Source organism: Pavona decussata, unplaced genomic scaffold (genome assembly GCF_977016875.1).
Source record: "Pavona decussata unplaced genomic scaffold, jaPavDecu1.1 SCAFFOLD_4, whole genome shotgun sequence".
Classification (NCBI taxonomy): Eukaryota; Metazoa; Cnidaria; class Anthozoa; order Scleractinia; family Agariciidae; genus Pavona; species Pavona decussata.
This window is the reverse complement of record NW_028145428.1, coordinates 563,600-585,703: the sequence shown is the minus strand read 5'-3', so window position 1 is coordinate 585,703 and position 22,104 is coordinate 563,600. Positions and strand designations below refer to the sequence as shown.

The window sequence follows — 22,104 nt, the reverse complement described above, 5'->3', positions numbered from 1 at the left end:
TTCAATGGTGAGTGACCAGATGAGAGGAAACAGGGAGTTTAAGAAACGAGGACGGCAACGGTAACGACAACGCCACAAAACAATGAGCTTAATGAGCAAAAACAATCGTTCTGCACGTGCGTTTTACATTTTGGTGCATTTCTTTACCATCCTCTGCAAAACAACAACGTGAAATGACCAAATTTTAGGTTTTCTCGAGAACGGGAGCGTATGACGCAAAATCTTCTTTACTTTTCCTTACTTTGACGTCGTTCATACTAATTTAGTTCCTGGAGAGTTCGCCAGCATTTTCCAAGTTAAACAAATTTAAATGATTGCGAAAGAGTTACAAAAACGAGAAGTTATATTTTAAAATGACGTTCTCGTTACCGTTGCCGTCCTCGTTTCTTAAACTCCCTAATAAGAGCAGTGAGCAAATAAGTGCGTCACATATTATTGTGCCAGATATTTGGTAAAGTAAATGCTTTATAACGTCTACATTTTGCTACGTGGCTGCTTAAAATGTTGTGGTTAAAAATTTTTCAAGACGTCACAACAGAACTGGAAATAAATTTTAATTAGCAAGTTGACAGAAACTTCACAGCTCTTTATAATAACTAACTTGCAAAATTACATAATTTCAAATTGATTTAACACAACCATTAGCCCCCTTCCCTAAAAATTGACTGTGTTAAAACCCACCACACTGCCGATGAATCCACATTTTAATGGCTCATCAGTTACCACATTAATGGTTGTCACCATGTTATTAAAAACAGATAAAACTCCGTTGTGACCAGCTTCTTTGTTCAACGTTCTTGAAGATCAGTTGGCCCGCATCATGCTACTGGTTGAAATAAACCATTGGCTAAATTGTGAAGTTTACAGTTTTTGTTTTTCTGTCAACTATCATAGCATCCATTGCATTGAGCCTTTCATTGTTATGACATAGTGGATGTTGCTTTTCGATGATAAATGTGTTTGAGTTGAAAGTAAATTGGTGTAAAAAATGCATAATTCTGTCTCAGTTTCCTGCACTATTTCTGCTTTTCCTGTTTGCGTGCATGGTGCAGGTTACATTCTACCCTGCAGATGTTCATTGGCACTCAGCTTTTCTTTGGTTTCCTTTTGCTTGTTTTCTTTCCTGTACCCTTCTTGCTCTTAGGTAGTTTGTTTTTCTTTTTATTTCTTTCGTCTTTGGCAGTTTGTTTGTTGTCAGTTTTTTCTTCTTTAGCCTCAGAGCCATTGTCAAGGTTATTTTCTGTTTGACTTGTAGGCTCTGTAAAAGAAAATAGTTTCATAAGATAATTTTAAAAAAAACTAACGGAAGTCTGTTTTTTTTTTTAAACAACAACTTTTTTCTGCTGTAGTGTGTGTACCCTGAGCATAACAGGCATTCCTTATCCATGTAAACACATGTCAATGCACTGGCTGATGGTTTGTGATTCCTTAGATGGCACTTACATCCCGTCTAAACTTTGGAAGAGAATGTTGCTTGGCTCACTATAACATTTAAATGATAACAGCTTCATTGACATATGGCTGCTTGCCTGACTATTGTAAGTTGTTTATCCACTGTTGTTGGTATATTATTTTGTTGAAACAGAATCAGAAGAAGAATCCTCAAATGAAGCATTTTAATTTTTTAATTTACTTTGAAGAATCCAACTATGTCGAAACATCATGTCACTCTAAGTTAAGGAAACAAGAACTCCATTAGTTGAAATGTTCTCTACTGTCAAGTGATTATAGAAATCACTACCTTTCTGCATTTTTGATCACAATATTACATGACTGTATTAACCCCCCAAACGACCAAGATTCCCAATGAAACATTTAAATCCTTTTCACCAGAAGTTTCTTTGGTTCCCACATGTTAGGTCATGATTTTTTTTTCTCAATCGCAGCTAGCACAGCTAATCTGACAGTTATTTGGCTGTACTTAAACCCGGTCCTGGTATGTGTGGATGTGATCTCAGTGTAAGACTTTCACTATGATTATAATAGTGATCACTATTAAACTCCTCTTAACAAAATTACTTCTTGATCCAACATACAAGGTTATACATGCAAACAAAGGAAATCATCTGCACTATTAAGGAAATTCTCCCAGTATTGAAACCATAAGAAATACAAGCCAGGGAAAGTGAGGATAATATGATGTTGGGCTTAAAGAGTTAAAGCTAAGCCTGAAGATTTCTCTCATGACTTACGAACCCACTAGGGCATGCGAGATAAACCTCTGATATGTACCCAGGGTATAATTGAAGCATTTAAAGTGACATTTACAGGCTGTTTAAAAAAGAACTACCTCAAAATCATCCTGTACTGGACTCCTCCCCCTCCCCTCCCTATTTAACTGCAAAAATCGCATACTCATGAGTTTGAAACAAACATTTTGCGAGAGATGAAACACAGCTATTCATATGAAACTTGGAGGTTGTTGCTTGGTTTGCATAGAGAAATTAACTAAAAAATGACACTTTCTTACCATCGCTTGAGATCTTGTTGGAGTATTTTTTCAACTTTGCAACAAAAAAGCCGTCCATGTTGTGAGTGTGAGCAAAAAATCTCCTTGTCAGTTTTAGGGATGGATGAAAATGTCTTCCCCTAAACCTGAAAAAGAATATTTAAATAATTTAATTTAAACTAAATTATATTGGAGTACATTCAACAGCAGCAACATCATGATCATGAATGTAATACATTTAACTTTATATCAGCATTGATTCTTTGGTCCTCACTTGAGTCTTGGAAAATGTTTTCTACTACTCTTGAAATTTATTACCCAAGCAGGAAATGTGTAAATCAAGCAGAAAAACATGGATCCAAAACTTTGGTACAGACCAGGAAAACAATGCTAAGAAGGTATTTATTATATCTCTTAATCTGAGAAAAAACTGGTAAAGAGTTCATTTTTACTAATGTTCATCAGATAAAAAAAAATAAAGGGGAAAATTTCATTGACCTGACAAGATACCTTTTTTTATTCATAAGAGATTCTAATCCAGAAAAAAAGCAAGCTACTTTAATTTGTGTTTCAGAAAAAGGTGGGAAATTACCGGTAAATACAATAATTTGATATCTTCAAATTAATATGCCACAAATAAAACCCCGAGAATGCATAACCTACTTTTCCCTGACAAATGGAAATAATGGGAAATTATTAAGGGTAAACTTTTACTGCGGAAGTCTGGGGAAAAGGTGTTAATGCAACCACTACTGCTACTTAACTACAAGTTGTTTGCCACCAAAGTTTCACTCAAGAACCTATTGCAAGGTGTGACCTACTAACAGTGAGTGTCCTGTATGTGTAACAACAACGACCTAGTAACAGAGAACTGTTTGTACCACAATATATATAGTGACCACAAAATAATCACTGTTTGTTTGACTACATGATTGGGCCACTATGAACAGTATTTGCATACTTGGTGAATCCTTCTTTGCCAAAGTCCAGACCGGTTGATACCAGCTTGACATGTCTTTTGCTGAGGGCATAGTCAATCACCCATTCATTTTCTTCAACCTGTTGAGTTAACGGGAAGGACAATCATGGTTAAAATAAGACTTTTCATGAAAATGACATTCAATTACTGAAGTTTATTACTGTCTGCTTTAACAAGATCATTCAGGTAGGCCTCTTTAGTGTACTCCATCCACAAAGTTTGTGCAGTAAAGATAGTGAGCCAGTTAATAATTTTGTTCACTATTAAAACATTTTTTCTTTGAAAATCTCTTCCTTTGCTTCATCTGATCTACATCAAACTGAAGTTGGAACGTGACAATCAGCAGCTGACTGAGAAGCCTTGGGCACATTTAAATTGTGGACTCCCATATACAGGCTAGCAGTGTTACTAAACAGTTACCAACACTCTGCCAACTATTGGCCATTTGTTGGCTGATTGCTGGTCATTTGTTCGTTGACAGTTTGAACACCAACAGTCGGCCAAAAGGTTTATTGTGGAGCTGTTCTTCAACTTTACCAGTTTTAATTTGCTGAGTAAAATATACTATGGCATCCCTCAGGAGCCCTCTCCAGCACATGCACTGACCCACTTAATACACAAAGTTGGTTTATCCATCACTGCACATACAAATAATCTGGCCCAGTTGCCCTCTAACACCTGCCACACAGGCTACAAATAATCATGAAAACAGGTGCTGGATCAAAACCTAAACATCTGTTCTATTAAAGCTCCGAAAAATGTAGGTGGTTCAATTATCTGAAACAACTAAGAAATACATGTAACTATTTAATGCTACAGGGGACTCTTAAAATGGGACTCTGTTGCGAGATAAATACCATCAGGCTAGGAAGCCTTTGACAAATTTCACTTAATATTTGTCTGAAACTTAACACCCTTGGCACATTTATTGCTATGCTGATGAGCAGAGCAGATCAATCAAAACTCCAACAATCAATTTCATTGGGTGCCTCTTGCAGTTTTTCAATAATCCTGGCTATATTGTGATTGCTTGTTTTGGAAGGATAGCTCTCTAGGTAAACAGATAGAGGTGGTTTGAGATTGTCTGTCTTTCAAAAATTCAATTGCATTATTTCATTTGGATCTGTAATTTTTAATGTGAGCTTTGTATCATAATAGTAAAATGTGTCAATAAACAAGTGCAGGACAAATATGACATACCAAAACAGAACAGGTAGAATAAACAATGTAAGCACCAGTGGGAGACTTGGCATCCGTGGCATCAATGGCTGATAGAAGAAGCTCTTTTTGAATATGTGAGCATCGCAGAATATCTTTTTCTGTCTGTTAAATGAGGAATGCAATGGATTGTTTGTATCAAAATTCATGTGGAATTTTTCACTAATTTTAATGTATCTAGGTTAAATAGATAATATTTAAATAGTTACACTCTATTGACTGTAATAGTGCTGCACTAAATAAACTGAAGATTGTTTTTATCCTTGGTGTCAAAGAATTCCATGTGTTATTTTTTCAGAATGTTGTCTAGGGTAAAACAGTGTTTGTAACTCCTTAATTGTAAATTTTAAGAGAGTTTTACACGCTCTGCGTGTATCTGTGGCAGTTAAGTCTGCGTAGCGACCTCCCCAAGCTAAGTTCTCTAGTATTTTTTGCCGTGTTTTAATTGTATTGACCTGCCAATATTCCAGTCCGACCCGACCCCGCAGGTGAGATAGGTGAGGCAAGAGAGGTCATTTCAGTTACTCTAGTTTTGGGACCTGCCAATACTCTTCTCGGAGTGGCGCTGCTGGCCTAGCTGTGCTGCTGTTGCAGCGCATTGTTGTGTTTTGTTGTTGTTGGCCTAGGTGCAGCTGGAAGAGCCAGGGAAGTGAGGCCTTAAAATGGTCACACAATAGAAGTCGCCTGTCACGCAATTGCTGAGCGGTGTTTCCCTCCTTATTTACGCCAATATGTCTGTTGTCATTACTTTAGTTAATTCTATGATAGATAGATAGATACGTTTATTAAGACACTACATGGCAGTATAAACTGAATTGCGTAGAGAAAAAATTACAGACTACCGGTATTTACAAATGTATATACTAAAAATCAATAATCAAAATATATAAAACTAAGCTATTTACACATCTTCATAGTTTCACTAGTTTAGCGAGGGCCTATGCGAGTTGCGCTCCTTTCATAATGAATGACTCGGCAAAACGCTTGGTCTTGGCAACCGGGACTCTGAATTTCCTGGTTTTCCGCAGATTGTAATTGGAGTCTGAAATTTGAGTATAGATCCAGGTAGCATGAATCTTAACCGGAACAGTGACATTAACAACTTTTGAACAAGAAGATAGTAAGAGCATCTGGCCTTACTTTGAATACAAAGTCTAAAAATTATCGATATTGCATGGAAACAAAAATTAAAATACATAAAATTTATGTAATTTACAGATGTACTATAAGCATAAACCTGTTGTTGAATATAATTACTGATGTGTCTCAGTGAAAGAGTATAAATAAATCTTAAAAGGTTTATTTTGCAATTTACACCACCGTGACAGTAACCTGAGTCAAGCTTCCAAAACAGGTTTTGGCACATTGCACTAAGTGGCACATTGCAAGAAAAAGTAGGATTGAACGGCACAAACATTTTAAGGAACATTTAATCAATCTAGAGAAATTAGGATATATGAAGCTGCTGCAACTTTGAAAAGAGACGAGAATGAATAAATCGTGGAACTAGTCTTTTTGTTTATGTGGGAAAAGCTGCTGATCTGTATTAAATAGTCTCTCTCAGGGACATGAAAACAGCTATTAAAGATAGGTACAAAAAGAAAGACACCTTGTTGATTTTGACAGACTGATCTTTAGATATGACTCCTGTTCCACTGCATGGGGCATCAAGAAGAACTCGATCAAAACCTGCCATCACCTTCAAAGTGAAGAAGCAGACAGACATTAATATTAATTATTTTGTTATTCAATGTGGCATACACAAATAAAGTGAATGAGGAACTTAGTACAAGAGGTGCTGCTGAGACACGAAATTGTTCTCACTTTCAGGTAACTTTCTAAACCAGATTTTCTTTTTGTCTTCTGGGGCCAGGGGGAGAGGGCAATTCTCCCACCCCTCGACAACTTTGCAAGTACAGTAGAACCCCATAATGATTCAATTTAGAGCCCTCCTTCCAATAAGCAGCCCTCTCTAATAAGTGCTCCCCCCCCCCCCCCCCCTTCGAATGTGTTTTTGTTGTTTTTCACTCATTTGGCTGTTTCTCAAAAAAGGAAATAAGCACCCTGTCCCTAATGAGCTCCCTGTTTGGATTAAGCTTCCTCCATTGAGGTACCATTAATAAATATACTGTAAGTACCCCGGGCACTAAATCGAATCATTACGGTAAGTGAGTTTGCTGACCATTCACTTACTGTTCTGTCAGCCCTTATTCAATTTTGAACAAAGCCTACAAAGCAGGTTCTTAAACACAAACTGAAACAAGAAACATTTTCTGTACCTTTGGAAATGCCCTGCCATCATAATTGCAAACCAAAGTGTTACTTATTCCTGTAGGAAGAAAAAATAAATCGTAGTTGTCATCAGCATGACTACAACAAGACAATTAGACAGTAACATACTATACAGTTACAGCAAAATAGCCAGATTCTCGTTAGTACCTTTCTTATTGCAAAGTTGGAAACAAGGTAGCTGTATAATAGTATAAAACAAAGACATGCATAGGAGACGTGATATTTTTTTATGTAAATACCACCAACACGAAAAACCTGTAACTTAAGGCAAACAATATGTTTTCGGGCAAGTGGACAAAGTTGTTTGCTGTAAAAATGTTCCCATTTGGATTCATTAGCTGCAAATATTATTACTGTCCCTATAGATTGACAGCTCAAATGTGAAAAAACACTTGTCTAACATCTATGACAAATATTGTGTATTTCACAAATTTGGATGCGATTGTACAATTTTTGAGCTAAATTAGGACCTGCAAGTCCAGTAAAAAATGTTGGCTGCAAGCAGTCATAGTTTTTTCCTCTCAGATCATGTGCGCAAAGTCCACAACGGTAAAACAAAAATGCAAATTAGAAAAAAAAGTGAATGAGGTGGAATTAGGAAAAGCCCTGGAGGAAACAGTACAACTCTTTCTTTTCCTTCCTTCTGTGTTCACATTTCTCGCAGCTTGTGGCTTTGCTGCTTGCCATCGTGTGTGCCACAGAATTTATAAGGAGAAGAAAGAGACTGCTAATAGAATCTAAACTTGTGCAAATTTTAATTGTTTGTATTAAATGATATTCAGTCAACTAAAGCATTCTTCGTAACTCACCTAATCTATGAATGTTGGCCACCAAAGCTTTTGTTCTTTCCCTTTTGGCATCATTTGCTACCACAAGACCAGTATTCTTTAGAAGTGATGCTAAGGGAAATGTTCCAGAGACATTTTGTATTAATAACTGAATTTGATTGATTGATTGTTTGTTTATTGATCTTAATAGGCAATGTACAATAAAATTACATCAAAAGAGAACACTTAAGACATTAAGTTTATTTTAGCAAATCTTTGTTGGTGATTCCTTTTCTTTAGGTCATTGTTATGACATAGAACAAAGATAACATCAAAACAGTCTTCTTACACCATGTTCAAGGCAGAGGAATGTCAAACCTAGAGAATGATTACAGTATCAGTGCAACCAATTAAACAGGTAACAAAATAAAACAGAAGAGGAAAACTCAATTGAGGAACAGTACAGTTTGGATATGCTATTGCAGTGGTCCATCCTGGAGGTCATTAGAACATAATGTGGGCTGAACTGAAACCAGTTCGAGCTCTCACAGAGATTTCAAATTTCACATTTGAAAAAAACAATGAAAAGGCTATGAAGATGATTTTAATAAGGTTTCCATGAACGGATATGATGGGAAAAGTCACTAGACTGATTCAAAAGGGAAAACCATGCAGCCAGTTTGGATGGGAATGATGTAGCTGATTCAGAATTCTAATATTATTGGCTAAACTTTACCTATATAGGTTGTTTTTCCTCCAGGGGCTGCACACATGTCAAGAATACGCTCCTTTTCCTGAGGTGCTAGAGCCATGACTGGGAGCATGGAGGAAGCACCTTGTAACATGTAGTGTCCTGCAAGGTATTCTGGTGTGGCTCCTGAAAACACCATCATATTTGAGTTTGGTAGGAAAACACTACCATACTAATTATTTACTTCTAAGTAAAGAAAGTTGGACAACAAAGTTTAAATAAAAACCAATTGGTAACAGTAAAAACTTTGTGCTTGCACGATTAAAAAAAAAAGATAGGTGACAATGTCATTACTTGATGCATGTCTCAACTAAAGTGGTGCACTGTGAAGGGTATAATGAATGTTTTGCTGCTACCATAATGGCATTAATGGATCAGAAAATAAACTCTACTGTGCATGTTGTAGTGCAAAGTGAATCCATGAATATCCCACTGAGCATTAGCTCTAGAAAGAAGAGTCAATTCCCTGATCCATCATTGTTTTGTGTCATTATAAGTGCTAGTTGCCCAACATTCATAGCCGCAATTACCACCCATAATCACCCACAACTTACTCCCGTCTGGCCTCATAGCTCAGTCGGTAGAGCAATGGTGATCAAATCCGGAGAATATGGGTTCGATTCTGGCTGAGGTCAAAGACTTTTTCCTTGACTAATGGATGGTCTCCCATTTCCTCACAAGGGCTAATGCTCAGTAAGAAATTAATGGGTTTACTTAGCCATACAACATACACTGCAGAGTTAAATCTTTGATCCATCATTTACAAGTGTCATTAGTGCTAGCTGCAGAACATTCATTGTACTCTTCACATTCAAATTGCCGCAATTACCAAGGGACCACAATCACACACAACTCACCCCCATCTCACTTTGTAGCTCAGTTGAGAGAGCAAGAGTGATCAAAATCGATGAATGTGAGTTCAATTCCTGCCCAGGTCAAAGATGTTTTTTTTGCCTTGTGTGGTTTCCCATTAGGGCTAACACTCAGTAGGAAATTTGTGGGTTCACTTTGCACTACAACATATCCACTGCAGAATTAATTCTCTGATCCATCATACAGTGGTGCACTGCCTATCAAGCTACGACTGTATTTTTAAGGTTAAGGTCGGTGTAGAGTTCCAAATACGTCTTGCTTTGCTGGTCCATTCAAGCAGCCATCCTAACATGTATGCTAATATTGTCTATCTCACTTCACTTTGCAATCACATACTGATTACTAATGAGTGCTCACATGAGACCTCAGCTGGACACTACAGTTTAAGACATTTGTCACTTGACGGTGAGAGTAATTTTGTGAACAATGACACTAAAAGCTCATGCACATACATAAGTGATAACTCACCAATAGGTACAGAAGAGTCATAGATGACAAGCCCAACCTTTGACCATTTGCCGACTGGATCTAAATTTACTCCACGGTTTATAAGGGCCTGAAAGAGAACAATAAAATAATCAGTTCCTTCTCAGTCACGAACACTATTTTTTGGCAAACATTACTCTTTAAAAGCTGTGCATTTGTGAGTCCTTAAAATTACTTTACATGCTATAAGGAAGGTGTGCAAGTGACAGTACCTGCATCTGCAGTATTTTGACCTAGATCTTACAAAGGGTATTTAAACATCAGTTTCACACAATTTTCAATGTACACTGTACATCAATTTAGTTGATTCTAAATAAGCTTCAAATTATTAACGAAGTCATACCTGGGCAAGATCTCGTCTTCTTGTCTTTAATGTGTTTGTTCTGATAGTTACTGGTCTTTGAACTTCATTTGCCTCAAGGAATTCTAACAACTTAAAAACATGCAAAGAGGATTGAGAATACACTTTAATCATTGAGCGACTAATTCTGTTGGTCATCTTTGAGAGATTCAAGTCTGCATAATTTAACTTGATCTCTTACTGTCTTGAAACACTGGGTCTGTGCTTGTAAAATAACACAACTCCGCAGCATCACCAAGCCACATGTAGGTGGGGTATTTGAGCATGCTACCATGGAAAAAGGTATGTCTGTCACCGTATCCTCAGGGTAGACTGGTCAAGCATTGTGAAATTGTCACTATAACATACTGTATACCAAAAACAAATGGAAAGGACCTCTCACTGTGTCAGTGTCTAGCAACCGTGGATTTTTAAGTTAATGAAATAACCATTTTAAAGGGCATTTTTTAATTAATTAACTGGTTTGACGTGGCTGAAATGTATCAAAGCCTTTGCAATTAGTACAGTAACTCGGACGTAGTACAATAATTAGGACGATAAAATGAGAATTATTGCACAGTGTTTGTAACTGCCAGGTCTGCTAATTGTTATTGTTCTCATTTAATGCCATGACTATTTGCCCTTTTATACTTTTGTACCCTAAATGCTGACAATTAACTTAGGGAGTGATTGAACTAATATTTACTGCTTACAGAAGACTTTTAAAATTCTGTTTTAAGTTACAACCATGATTTTTGCTGTTGATTTGTCTTCCATATGTTAAACTGTGGAAACATTTTGCTTGGCATGTTCTCCATTAATTTATGAAACTGTAATGTTGTACTATGTTAGCGCTGACCACCGACTCATCCTATTCTATCACTAATTGAGGTTTTACGTCACCGAACACACAGCCAGAGTTGGTTTCAGAGGCTCTCTTTTCACTGGTGGGTGAAACAAAAGCCAGAAAAGATGTTTGCTTTTGCAGGCTATAATAACCTCAGTCTAAATTAAAATAAATGCTATCAATTTACATACACTGTAACAATAAATCAATTAATATTAATATTAAATACTAAATTCGCTATTAATATATAAATTTAAGGTCTGAGAGCATACCCGCCTTCTGTCGAATTTTAGCCCAGCTTTCGATTTTGCTCGGATTTGTCCGAATTTTGGCTCTCCCTGGTTTTGAAAACATTTCGCGGTTTTACAATCGTGGACAAAACTCCTTGAGAAAACCAAACACGAACAGAACAAAAACCACTTGCTTACTTCTCCCTCCCACCCCCTCCCCCTATGCAATGACAACCGAACACAGACAGCCAAAAAACAACTCACTTACTGTTTCTCCCTTCGTAATTCTACACAGTTACTTCTCCCTCCCCCCCCCTCCCCCTTATGCAATGCTGATGTGGCAAGTGATGCTTGCCACGAAACTGTTTGTGACCCAAAAGACAACATTGAGTCAGGGGGAGGGGGAAGGGGATTTGGTAGTTTGCTTGGGTACAAGTGAACGTGCTTGGAAGGCCAATTTTTTTATAGGTTTTGTCCACGTCAGACTCATTTTCCAAATTAGCAGTAGCCTAAAAGTTTCCACTGTCCACGAGCCGTGTTTAGTCGCACCAGTTGTTGTTTCTATAAGTAACGTTTGTGATGATATCATGGTTTGCTTTTGCGGGTTGTAACAAGCCCAAAATAGATCAAGGTGGTCGGGATAAACAACTTGCGTATCGTACTGGCTAGTTGGTTTCCCTTTTGTTTGGTGAAGTTTGTAAATGCACGACATCTATGGATCTTTTGAAAAGTTATGAAATTGATGAATGCAGTTCACAGGAACTGGTCGAAATGTTGTCTAAAGAATCCCTCCTTGGTAGTGATGACTGTGCCGTGGCGAATTTTTCAATTCGATTATCAAATCCTGCGGGAGCATCAGAGACAAATCCCGCCATGTGCAAGGTGTTTTGCAAGCCTTAGTTGTGGTTTGCCAGGCTTGAAATTCGGTATGCAACGATTAACTTTACAATTTCAAGGAAATGATTCAATAAAAGTACGATTAACATAGATTTTCAACGGTTAACACCGACTGCTCGTGAAAAGAATAGATAGTCAGTACCTTTTAATAGAACTGCCGTTAATCGTTGTTAATCGTTGAAATGGCTACATGTCTTCCTGTTAATCATGTAGAATGCTAGTTTTTGACGTTATCAAGAGTGATATGTTGACAAACGGGACAAAGCTGGATTTTACGCCAGGAAATGGACACATTTTCTCTTGGAGAATGTAACTGTTTACATTTCTGACATTCCTGTCACGCACGTGGTAGTTTGTAACAGAATCAAATAAAAGCATGACAGCATTCTTTTCGTTGTTCCCGCGAAAAAGACCGCTTTCGTGTGCCGTGTTTGAAAGACAACGAGTGTACTGTTTGAAAGACAACGAGTGTATATTAAATACAAGTCTTTAATACTCAATGCATTGTCCTTTTGGTCATCCAGAGTCTATAATGTTACCGATATCTCTTTACAAGATGGTAAAATTTCTCAATGGCATTAATGCGAAACACAAATCGGCGTGAAAAAATACTGGACAATGGTTTTCAATCGAATTGCAGTTCACATGCAAAAGTTGGACAAATCCAAGCAACAATGAAAAACGGGCTGAAATTCGACATAAGTCGGTTATGCTCCCAGCCCTTCAATTATGTTTAACTCTAGTTATGGTATGTTACCTCATTTAATGGAAAGAGTTCCACAAATTTTTCCATAAGAAATTCTCCATAACTATAATATTTACAAAGGTCATTTAGAAGCAAATCAATGTATTCCTGCCTGGACCTACAACGAAAAAGTAAAATATTAAATTACACTAATGAACTAAACTCCAACTATAAATGTTCCTCAAATTTATTTCTTCACTCTTATAATGAAATTAGTTTGTTAATAAATTGAAGGGTGATTTCTTATATCCTATTATTCAACAAAGTGGATTAACTGTTCCGTCAAGTTAATTAACAGGGCACTAGGTATATGACATGTCTTAACATGCTTCCCTGCAGATTGTGCTGTTGAATTTCAGTGAAATGAAATGAAACAAAATGAAATGAAAGGGAGTGGAGCCTCTAAAGGGTGGGAGTTCAAACCAAAAAACCTTCCCTGGTGGTATGGATATATTTTCTTCAAACCATGCATATCCACCCTGGATTCTTTTCTGCTAATGTATTCCAATTATTTGCCCCGGTCTACCAAAACAAAATATTATAATTTACAACTAAAGAATTTGACCTTTGGTTGTCTTTTAAATGAATGTTTAAGCAATTGAGCTTTGTTGGTAAAAGTCACTACAATGACACTTGCTCTGGCCAGAATAAACCAACTTTAGTTTGATTACCTGCCAGCTTCACGTGCACTAGTGAAGTTACTGAGTGCCTGGATATTGTCCCTGATTCTTTGGTTAATCAAAGTTAAATCTGTCTGTTCATTAGCTATGGAACAAAAAGTAATGACAAGTATTTATCACTAAATTATTAAGAAAACTAGAAATGACAACTGAAATCACAGAGAACCCAGCCTGTGTTTTTGCCACAAGTGAAAAAGGAACCAATACTCTCAAACAATAAAAAATGTCATTACTACACAGTGGATTGACAGTGGTGGATCCAGGGGAGGGTCTGGGGGAAACAGCGCACACCAAAAAATTGAAATTTACCACTACCGGGAAATCTTATCAAGTGTGCTTCAAAACATGCTGGCAAGGACAAATATCTGAACATACGAGTTTTGCTTATAACTGGGTAGTTCTGCCGAAGCTGAGCATTCATTCTCTGGCATGCGAAGATTCAAGTCATATCTCAGAAACAGGGTGTCTGAGGAGTGGTTGTCAGGACTTGCACTCGTGCACTTGCATCATGCCCTTTACATTTAATATAAATTTTATGATATCTGAACAACCTTTGTTACCGAGCAAGAGAAGGAAGTTCCAAGGGTGCATCCTTTATGGGGCCAAGAAACTAACGTTAAATTGATGATAACGTGTAACCATGAATAGGAAGGGGGGACTTGGAAGTGGGATATTTCAATTTGCCTCAAAAAAGTTTCAACAGTGTTTCTCAATCAAAGTTTGGACCCCCTGGGCTATCAAAAATTCCTGGATCCGCCTCTGATTGAGGCAAAACATGACTCACCTTCTTTCTCAATTTGCTGCCCGCTTGGAAGAACAAACACCTCAGTTTCAGCTATGTTAGTTTTTAACTCTTCTTCAGCCAACAACCTAAGTGAAAACAAAGGACCCAGTTCTTCAAAGCACAGTCAAACTAATCAAGGCTTAGTGTCAACTTTGTCAGAAAAGCAGTGAATCACAAAGGTACAATTCTCCAATGAAACTAACTTGTCTCTGGCCTTCTTTTTGTCCAACTTCTTTGATTTCTTTTCTATGGGCAGCATCTATAACAACCAAAATAACATTAATAGTTCATGTTATAATTTTTAATAACCCTAACATCACAAAACGTCCTAAAACAAGAAAATGAAAAAGAAGTTGAAGTAGAAGGAGTACATTCAGGAAGAAGAGGAAAAGAGGTGGCAATCAAGGTGGTTACCATAGTAACTATTATATAGTGGCCCTCAATATTGTTCTACTTAAGGTAAAATACAGTCATGCTCAAATTTCAGTTGGCCCGACCATACATCCTGAACACTGTAAAAATACTTAAACAACTAAAGTGTTGGAATATTACTACTCCGCCATGGATAGGTTGCTAGTCCATCACTAGAGTCCATGTAGCACTACTATAAAATTACTGATACAGAAATGCTTGAAACTTGAAAATTTGCAAGTCTGAGTAAACTTCAAAGAAATTCATTAATTTTCCTCTTTTGTTGAATCAGTTATTTGCCTTTGCATTTGTACCAAAAGTTGAAATGTGAATTCTTCATATTCAAGCATAATAGATTAAAAATAACAAGAAGCTAGTATACATGATTGTATGATTCAAGTGTACATGAATATAACTGAATGACTATTCTTTCCAATGCAGCCTTCAATTCATACCTCATCGTCATCATCACTGCCGTCATTGCTATCCACATTGTCATTATTATCATCACTGGCACTGTTACTCTCACTATCAAATTCATCTGCTGGCTGAAAAAAGAGATTCAGTAAAAACAAATCAACCATACAGCATTAAGAGAATATCTCCCCTCAATTGGTGTACTTTGGTAAAATTGTTATGGGGAGAGCACTATTTAACAATATTGCCATGACATCTACAGTCTAAGGTAAGCAAGACTAAAATTATAGAACAATGGCTTATCCAATTAAAAGATTAATCTACACTGTCTCAAAAGCTAATTTTTTTTGAGGAAACTTCACTGTATAGAGCCTAAACTGGTCAAACAAGGACACAGTAAATTATGTAATTAAAGGATCCTACATTCTACCAAATTGTTGTGTGTTCTTCTGTCCCTTGATGTAGTAGTGGTATAATAAAGATTATTAACTTCGTTTATGATTCTGTTCCAAGGAAAAAAACCTGCATAAATATTAAGATCATTGGTTCAAACTTGTCACATTCTAATCTTTTTTGGAAAGCTAACATATACATCCAACATTATTTTACAAACTAATGAAAAATGTTGTTTACCATATCATCATCATCAGTGTCCTCGTCATTGTCATCATCATTGTCCTCCTGGGCAAGCTTTAACCAACTTTTGTTTCCATCACTGAATGGTCTGAAAATATATATTGTCAACTGATCAACTAACGCCACAAAATTTTCTGTGGTGCACTTTTTAAAAAGGTGAAATATAAACACCCTACCAAGACGTGTGATCTCTAGGATAGTAGAACAAGTGATGAATGGTGATCGCAGAAAGAAATACCATGCTGCACTCACTTTGGCTGATGTGTTGGGGGCAGTGTGCGGGTTTAGCCAAAGGGAAAAAAAAAAGAGGGTAACAAAACAAACCGATGCTCCCAAAACAGCCTAGTTCACTGGAGGAACTTTCATTACACATATCCTGGGTAAGGTTTCAAGTTCCATGTTCTTTTTGACACATTTTAGAAAGAATTTAGGAGAAGGCATTGCACTGGAATCCTAGGAGAACAACGGGCAGACAGTATTTAAAAAATTAACAGACTTGTGCATTTTTCTGACAAATTGATTGCTGAGTTCCATAATTTATGCCATTTTTATTCAGGCCTTAGCTTCTTACACCAGGTTACTTTCTCATGACAGAACTTTGCTTGAGTGACCAACACAACAGAATTACTCGCTGATCCTGGCAAGTTTTACACACAGAATCTCAGAAAACTGCTCACTAGAAAGCAAGGAAGAAGACTCTTTCCCAAACAAACACAGCCACAGTGCTAATTAAAAAGAATTGCCAGTTGGCGAAAATGTCCACATCAGGCTAAACCGTTTTCAATGATTGACTCCGTTTTTCTTGTAGCCAAGTTAAATTTATTAATTTTGTTGCAGTTGTTTCCCAAAACTTTCTTCAAAGAAATAGTCCATTTAATCATTCAATGCCAGCCAATTCTAAGCTCATTCTAAGATATTTTTTAATTAGTCATAACTATCATGCTAAATATCAGCTCACAACATCATGTAAAAAATGTAACAGTTGACATATCCTTACTTTGACTTGAAGTTCAACTTGATTTCTTCATCTGCAAGCCAATAACAAGTTGTAGTAAGAATAGCTGCCTGTTAATAAACATAAAACCTTAGTTAGGGACTGCCCATCTCCATAAATTAAGAATTAACTCAAACATTTGGGGCCAGTACAACTTGAAATTGGGTAAAAGGAAAAAACAACGTTTTCTCTTGGTCAACACAGGTGGTACATCTTTTGGTACATCTGTATCCTTCAAGATAACAAACAAATTGACTGTTTACACCTTAAAAACTGTGTCCACTCACTAATTTTTTTATGTCAATCAGAAAGGTCATCCTTCCATCCCACTAGGTCTACAATTAAGGAAATTGTCTAATATGTTCATGAAAATCTAAGACTAGCTGTTGATAATATGAAGGAGATTGGTTTCAATCTGCAATTATTATTAATATCAATTTTCCTTTTAATGGCGGGAGGGATGAGGGCAAGGAAGTACACATTGCCACTGATGATAACTTGTGGTTGTACAGTCCAAGAAGTGGGTTCTCAGGTATATTTGAGGTATGAAGACCTTTTTTACATTATTTGATTTACAGAAATACAGTCATGTAGTACACAAGGGCTCCCTGTTGAAAGATCTTATTTATTATTATTTATCCACATTGAGAAGCCAGCAATAAATTTCATGTGAATGCTTTGAGGACTTGTTTACGCAAATATGGAAACCAAAGCAACAATTTGCCATTTACCACTTGATTCTCCAGCAAATATGTCTTGAGAATCTTTCATCTCCTCATCATCACTATACTCCACATTCTTACTACAGAAAACACAGACAAAAGTCATTTGATTTAAAAACTGGGCTAATACAAATGAAGTGCTCACTTAATTATAAAGTTATACCACTTCTTGAATGTCAATTATGAATGATCAAATGAATAAATATTTAGTTATTACTTTAACAGGAGAAGACACCTTCAGAAAAAAAGATACAGTATCTCAAAAAAGGTGACAGAGTAACTCAACTCAGTCTTTACATTAAAATTTTTATTGATGGATTAACAAATAGACATGATTTCTGGAGTGCATGACCCCCTCCTTTAAATAAATTGATAAGGAAATGCATTTCACAAGGAACTGAAAAGAAATGAGAACTTGCTTGCTTTTTATCATGGTTTGGTAAAATAATAACTTTCTTTATTAAGAAGTTCTTTGCCTCTTTGACCAAATAACATGGCATGCGCATTGTTTAATTAAAAGTTTGACACCACTCAGATGGTACTTAGAATGGCCAAAAGATCTTGTAGATCCAGGTAAATAGGATGGCATTGTGCTCATGTTACTGTAGGGTGTTCAATTTGGGGAGAAAAACAAAAGGACATAACACAACTTCCAAGGTAATATATATTAAAACTTCAAGCCATTTTTAAACATGCTAACAACGCCAGACATTATTAATATATATTCTGGCATTATTATGGCCATAGGTGGCACTAATTATATAAGACTTTCCCCTAACAACATGGAAATTATGGATGATTTAACTGAAATTCTTATGGCAAATTGGATACCTACAAGCAAAAGCCCACTAGGAGATTGACACTGTCATTGGCAGATGACCTAGCTGCAGTATGAAGGAAGAGGTTCAAACTGAAAATCCATGTATCACAAACAACCCCAGCACTAAATGAAGTGACACGTAACCCCAGTCCAGCCCATTCTCTGGTGAAGACCAGCAGTAATAATTATTAGTCAAACAGACCTCTGCAATCTGTAACAAAGATTATGCTACCATATTTCAACAGATAGATTACACTTGTACACTAGTATCAAGACAATGCACTCTGACTTACTCTTTCAATTTCATCGCCTTCTTCCTCTTCTTTATCTCAGACTGAAAACAAAAGAAAACAAAACAGTAACCCAGCAAATGTTAAATCACCTCGAAATTAAAAAAAAACGATCATAGTGAAGTCAGGTCAAACATTCCAACCAAAAATAAAGTTTGAAGTTGGCTGTTGGTACATTATTTCATAAATTAATAATTCATTTAAAAATTACCTACTGTTCAAACGAAGAATGTAATTGGACCCAATAGGAAGACTAGTGTTCTTTTGATTAAAATACAAGGCTTTATTTGAGAATTTGACAAGTTTCCTGATTGGTATATTACGTTTTCTCCTAAGAGCATATCTGTGTAGAGAGGCTGGAGGAAAACTGTCTAATTCTAAAGAAGCCATGCATTATACAAATTAACATTCAATTATTGGATCCAATTATAATCTGACTTTTGCATTCTTTGTTATTTTATGGTCTTTTATAGAGTGCAATGTCATATAATATGGTATCTATTTCATTGAGCATAATATCGAAATGGATTACAGACCCTACACAAAAATGGCTGACATTTTAATATTCTTTTGTTTGCATTCAAATTTATTTAGCCTTTTGTTACTAACCTTGTTCTTGAGTTCAAAAGCAAAAGAACATTTCAGTTGAAGGAAGCCAGCGAGGCTAATTTGGATGCAGACAAAAGAATATTAAAAACTATGTGTGCCATTTTTTCACAGGGCTTATCAAAATATACACATTTTATTCTTGATAGAGTAGCATTTCTGTAAAAAAAAAATTTAATTTGTGACTAACAGCATATTAAAGACCATAGCTACCTTGTCATCAAATGTTACTATTCCTCCTGAGTCCTGTGATTCTTTCAACTTTCTAAAACAGTAACCAATAACGTTAAATATACACAACTATTAACAACCAAATCAAGGCATTTTTAAATGTACCAGTTTTATCTAAACATCCTGTACAGTGCATGAGGAATGTGTGTCAATTGAGGTTATAAAACCTGGCATTGAAATCATTCAGTCCATCTGAAAATATAGCAAGATGTAATGAAACTCACTAACTGTTAACAGTCCATTTTTCTGTGTGTTGGTTGAATCCAATAACTAAAATGGTAGTTCAGGTTTAAAGGATTGTAGTGAACGGGATGGAAATAGAGAAAACAGGAAGGGAGCTGGCACTCCTTTTTAATGGCCCCAGCCTGATCCCTCAAGTGCTCTCCTCAGAATACCCAACACACAGAAACATAGAAGATAGTGAATGAAAGAAAGCTGACATTACACTGAGAAACAAGCTTGACACCTTCCCTCAAATGGATGAATTCTATTATTAATTTTACTACTTTGCACAAGATAGAAAAACAAGCAAAATTAAATGCAGTACAAATCCCTTGATTGATAGCAGTAACTAGAAATCTTTACCTTTTCTTAGTCTTCCGTACATTGTTGTTTTTCTCCACAACACCTTTTACTGTGAAAAGGAAAGAAAGTTAAAAAGACAGTCTCATGATGGTTGGGTTTTTTGCACAGTGTGATGACATACGCCAAAGACATCAAGATGAAAGGCAATGTGGGATATTAAATGAAACAAATTTATCAAAATCTTCAGTGCCTCACCCATACAGACACATTTAAAATTATTATAATATTATTACAGTAATTTATTTTCTTCCACCCTAGCCCAGCACACTGAAAAACAGCAAAACTTGATACTTAAATTGATTTTATTAGAGCCATTCACTTGATTAAAAACACCTCCATTTGATGAAACATATCATGTGACAAAATCAGACAATCACTTATTTGATGACTGTCACCCAATCATCACAAATAAAATAACAACAACAAACGGAATCACATTTTTCCTCACGTCATCTTGTTAATCTAAATTATTGTAGCATAGTACAACTCTGAAAAAAATCAAGTGGACTGTTTAACTAGCATTTTTTATTTATCACCATGTTGTGACCATCAGTGGCTGTTTTCTCTTTACTGTGATAAAGCAATTAAACATGTTATTAATTAAAAGTAAATAAACCCCTTTCTGGTTTGCTGATATGTGGACTGTTGACAACCTTGGCTGATGGATTGTCCTAAAAAATTCACAGTTGACAGTTCATCCTTGGGAATTATCCTCTGATAGACTAGCCACTGGAAGAGGTTTATTTAAACTATTAAATTTATAGCTTTAAAATATAAAATAACCAGCCTTGCTGTGGTACAGAACATTCTGGAACTGCCATTTCCACAATATAACAACAACATAATCCTTTTTACAAGTAATATTATGACATAATTTTGGGGAGCAGGGATGGCATAGTGGTAACAGCACTTGCCTCCCACCAATGTGACCCAGGTTTGATTCCTGGACTGGTGACATACATTGAGTTTGTTGTTGGTTCTTGTCCTGGTTCTAAGAGGTTAGTTGGTTCTAAGATTCACTGACAGAACACAAGGATAATAAGTCCCTAAAAACACTTTTTGACCAATGCAATAACTCTAAGAACATGATTGCAGATCACTGTAATAGGCTATATAGCACGCAATTACATCATTAATACATACGAAAAAGTAACCCAAAAGAAGAAGCCTATTCTGTGCAAAGTGTCTCTTACATGTAGAATAGAACTAACTATTCAGGGTAACACGAGTCTCTCATTTTGTGCCCATATCTGCTTAATGCCCTCCCACCCAACAGTTGGGCCCTTTCTTTTTTCCACATTTATTTTCCACTGGGTGAAAACAGTGAAGGTATTTCCTCCCAGAGCATCAAAAAATTCTGTCATCATGGTGAGGAATTGAAAGGAGTGTTTAAAGAGCAAGTATCATTGGACTGTTAGTATGTGTGATCTATAATATCTACTTCCATCTTTGTTGCTTTTTACATTTTCAGTGAAGTCTTGCAACGATTTCCTTGGGGATCTAACAACGAATAGCGTTGGACATGGTCATAGATGTGTGAAATATAAAGAAATAAAATGAAACAAACAAGTTTACGACCAGTGAAAAGCACATCTAAATTGTGAACGTACGTACTGAATGGACAGGTAGACTAATTAAATACGCTTTCTCTGCACCTTATTACACCTAATGTAGTCCACAGCTGGTTAGCTATAATCTGCACCACGTAGCTGATGCATGCAAAGATTAAAAAACCAATTTGATCAGCGCTGCTTGCCAAGCTGCTAAAGAAGTGTTTACATGAATGATAACAGAAACTATTTACCCAAGCTTTTTGGTAACTCCGGCGCTGGTTGCTTTCTTGCTTTCCTCCCTGGACCTTTTGGTACGGCTTCAGTTGATGGTCTGTTTCTTCCCATTCTCAGCTATAAACAAACGGGGCTTTGAAATAAACTTTATAAGTGATTTCTCTACAAGCACATAGAAAACTTCTGCACGTGTGGATCAAAATTATTTGCAAAGGGTCTGGAAACTAGTTTGAACAAACAATCAACAATTGTCTGCGGCGGCTGCTA

At 36.4% G+C, this 22,104-nt stretch overlaps 1 protein-coding gene and 1 long non-coding RNA gene across 3 annotated transcripts; both read right to left on the bottom strand.

Moving 5' to 3' along the window:
- Positions 1–512: 512 nt before the first annotated feature.
- On the bottom strand, positions 513–22,074 carry LOC146489634 (28S rRNA (cytosine(4447)-C(5))-methyltransferase-like). Of its 2 annotated transcripts, none has more exons than XM_085103550.1 (22): positions 21,855–22,074; positions 20,051–20,099; positions 19,448–19,499; positions 18,632–18,672; positions 17,528–17,598; positions 16,800–16,830; positions 15,800–15,890; positions 15,205–15,297; positions 14,542–14,597; positions 14,339–14,424; positions 13,546–13,639; positions 12,887–12,992; positions 10,159–10,248; positions 9,798–9,885; positions 8,442–8,582; positions 7,748–7,837; positions 6,926–6,975; positions 6,256–6,345; positions 4,629–4,751; positions 3,411–3,508; positions 2,471–2,595; positions 513–1,258 (listed from the first exon to the last, which is right to left on the bottom strand). In XM_085103550.1, exons 1-22 carry the CDS (start codon positions 21,946–21,948, stop codon positions 1,086–1,088), a joined length of 1,932 nt encoding a protein of 643 aa, XP_084959676.1. In that variant the 5' UTR covers positions 21,949–22,074; the 3' UTR covers positions 513–1,085. The 2 variants fall into 2 exon arrangements, with proteins under 2 accessions (XP_084959676.1, XP_084959682.1); XM_085103556.1 differs by lacking the exon at positions 21,855–22,074 and adding an exon at positions 21,706–21,726.
- Positions 11,378–12,514, bottom strand: LOC146489635 (uncharacterized). Its single transcript, XR_014863425.1, has 2 exons — positions 11,596–12,514; positions 11,378–11,547 (listed from the first exon to the last, which is right to left on the bottom strand). It is a non-coding gene; the product is annotated as an uncharacterized LOC146489635 (long non-coding RNA).
- Positions 22,075–22,104: the final 30 nt, after the last annotated feature.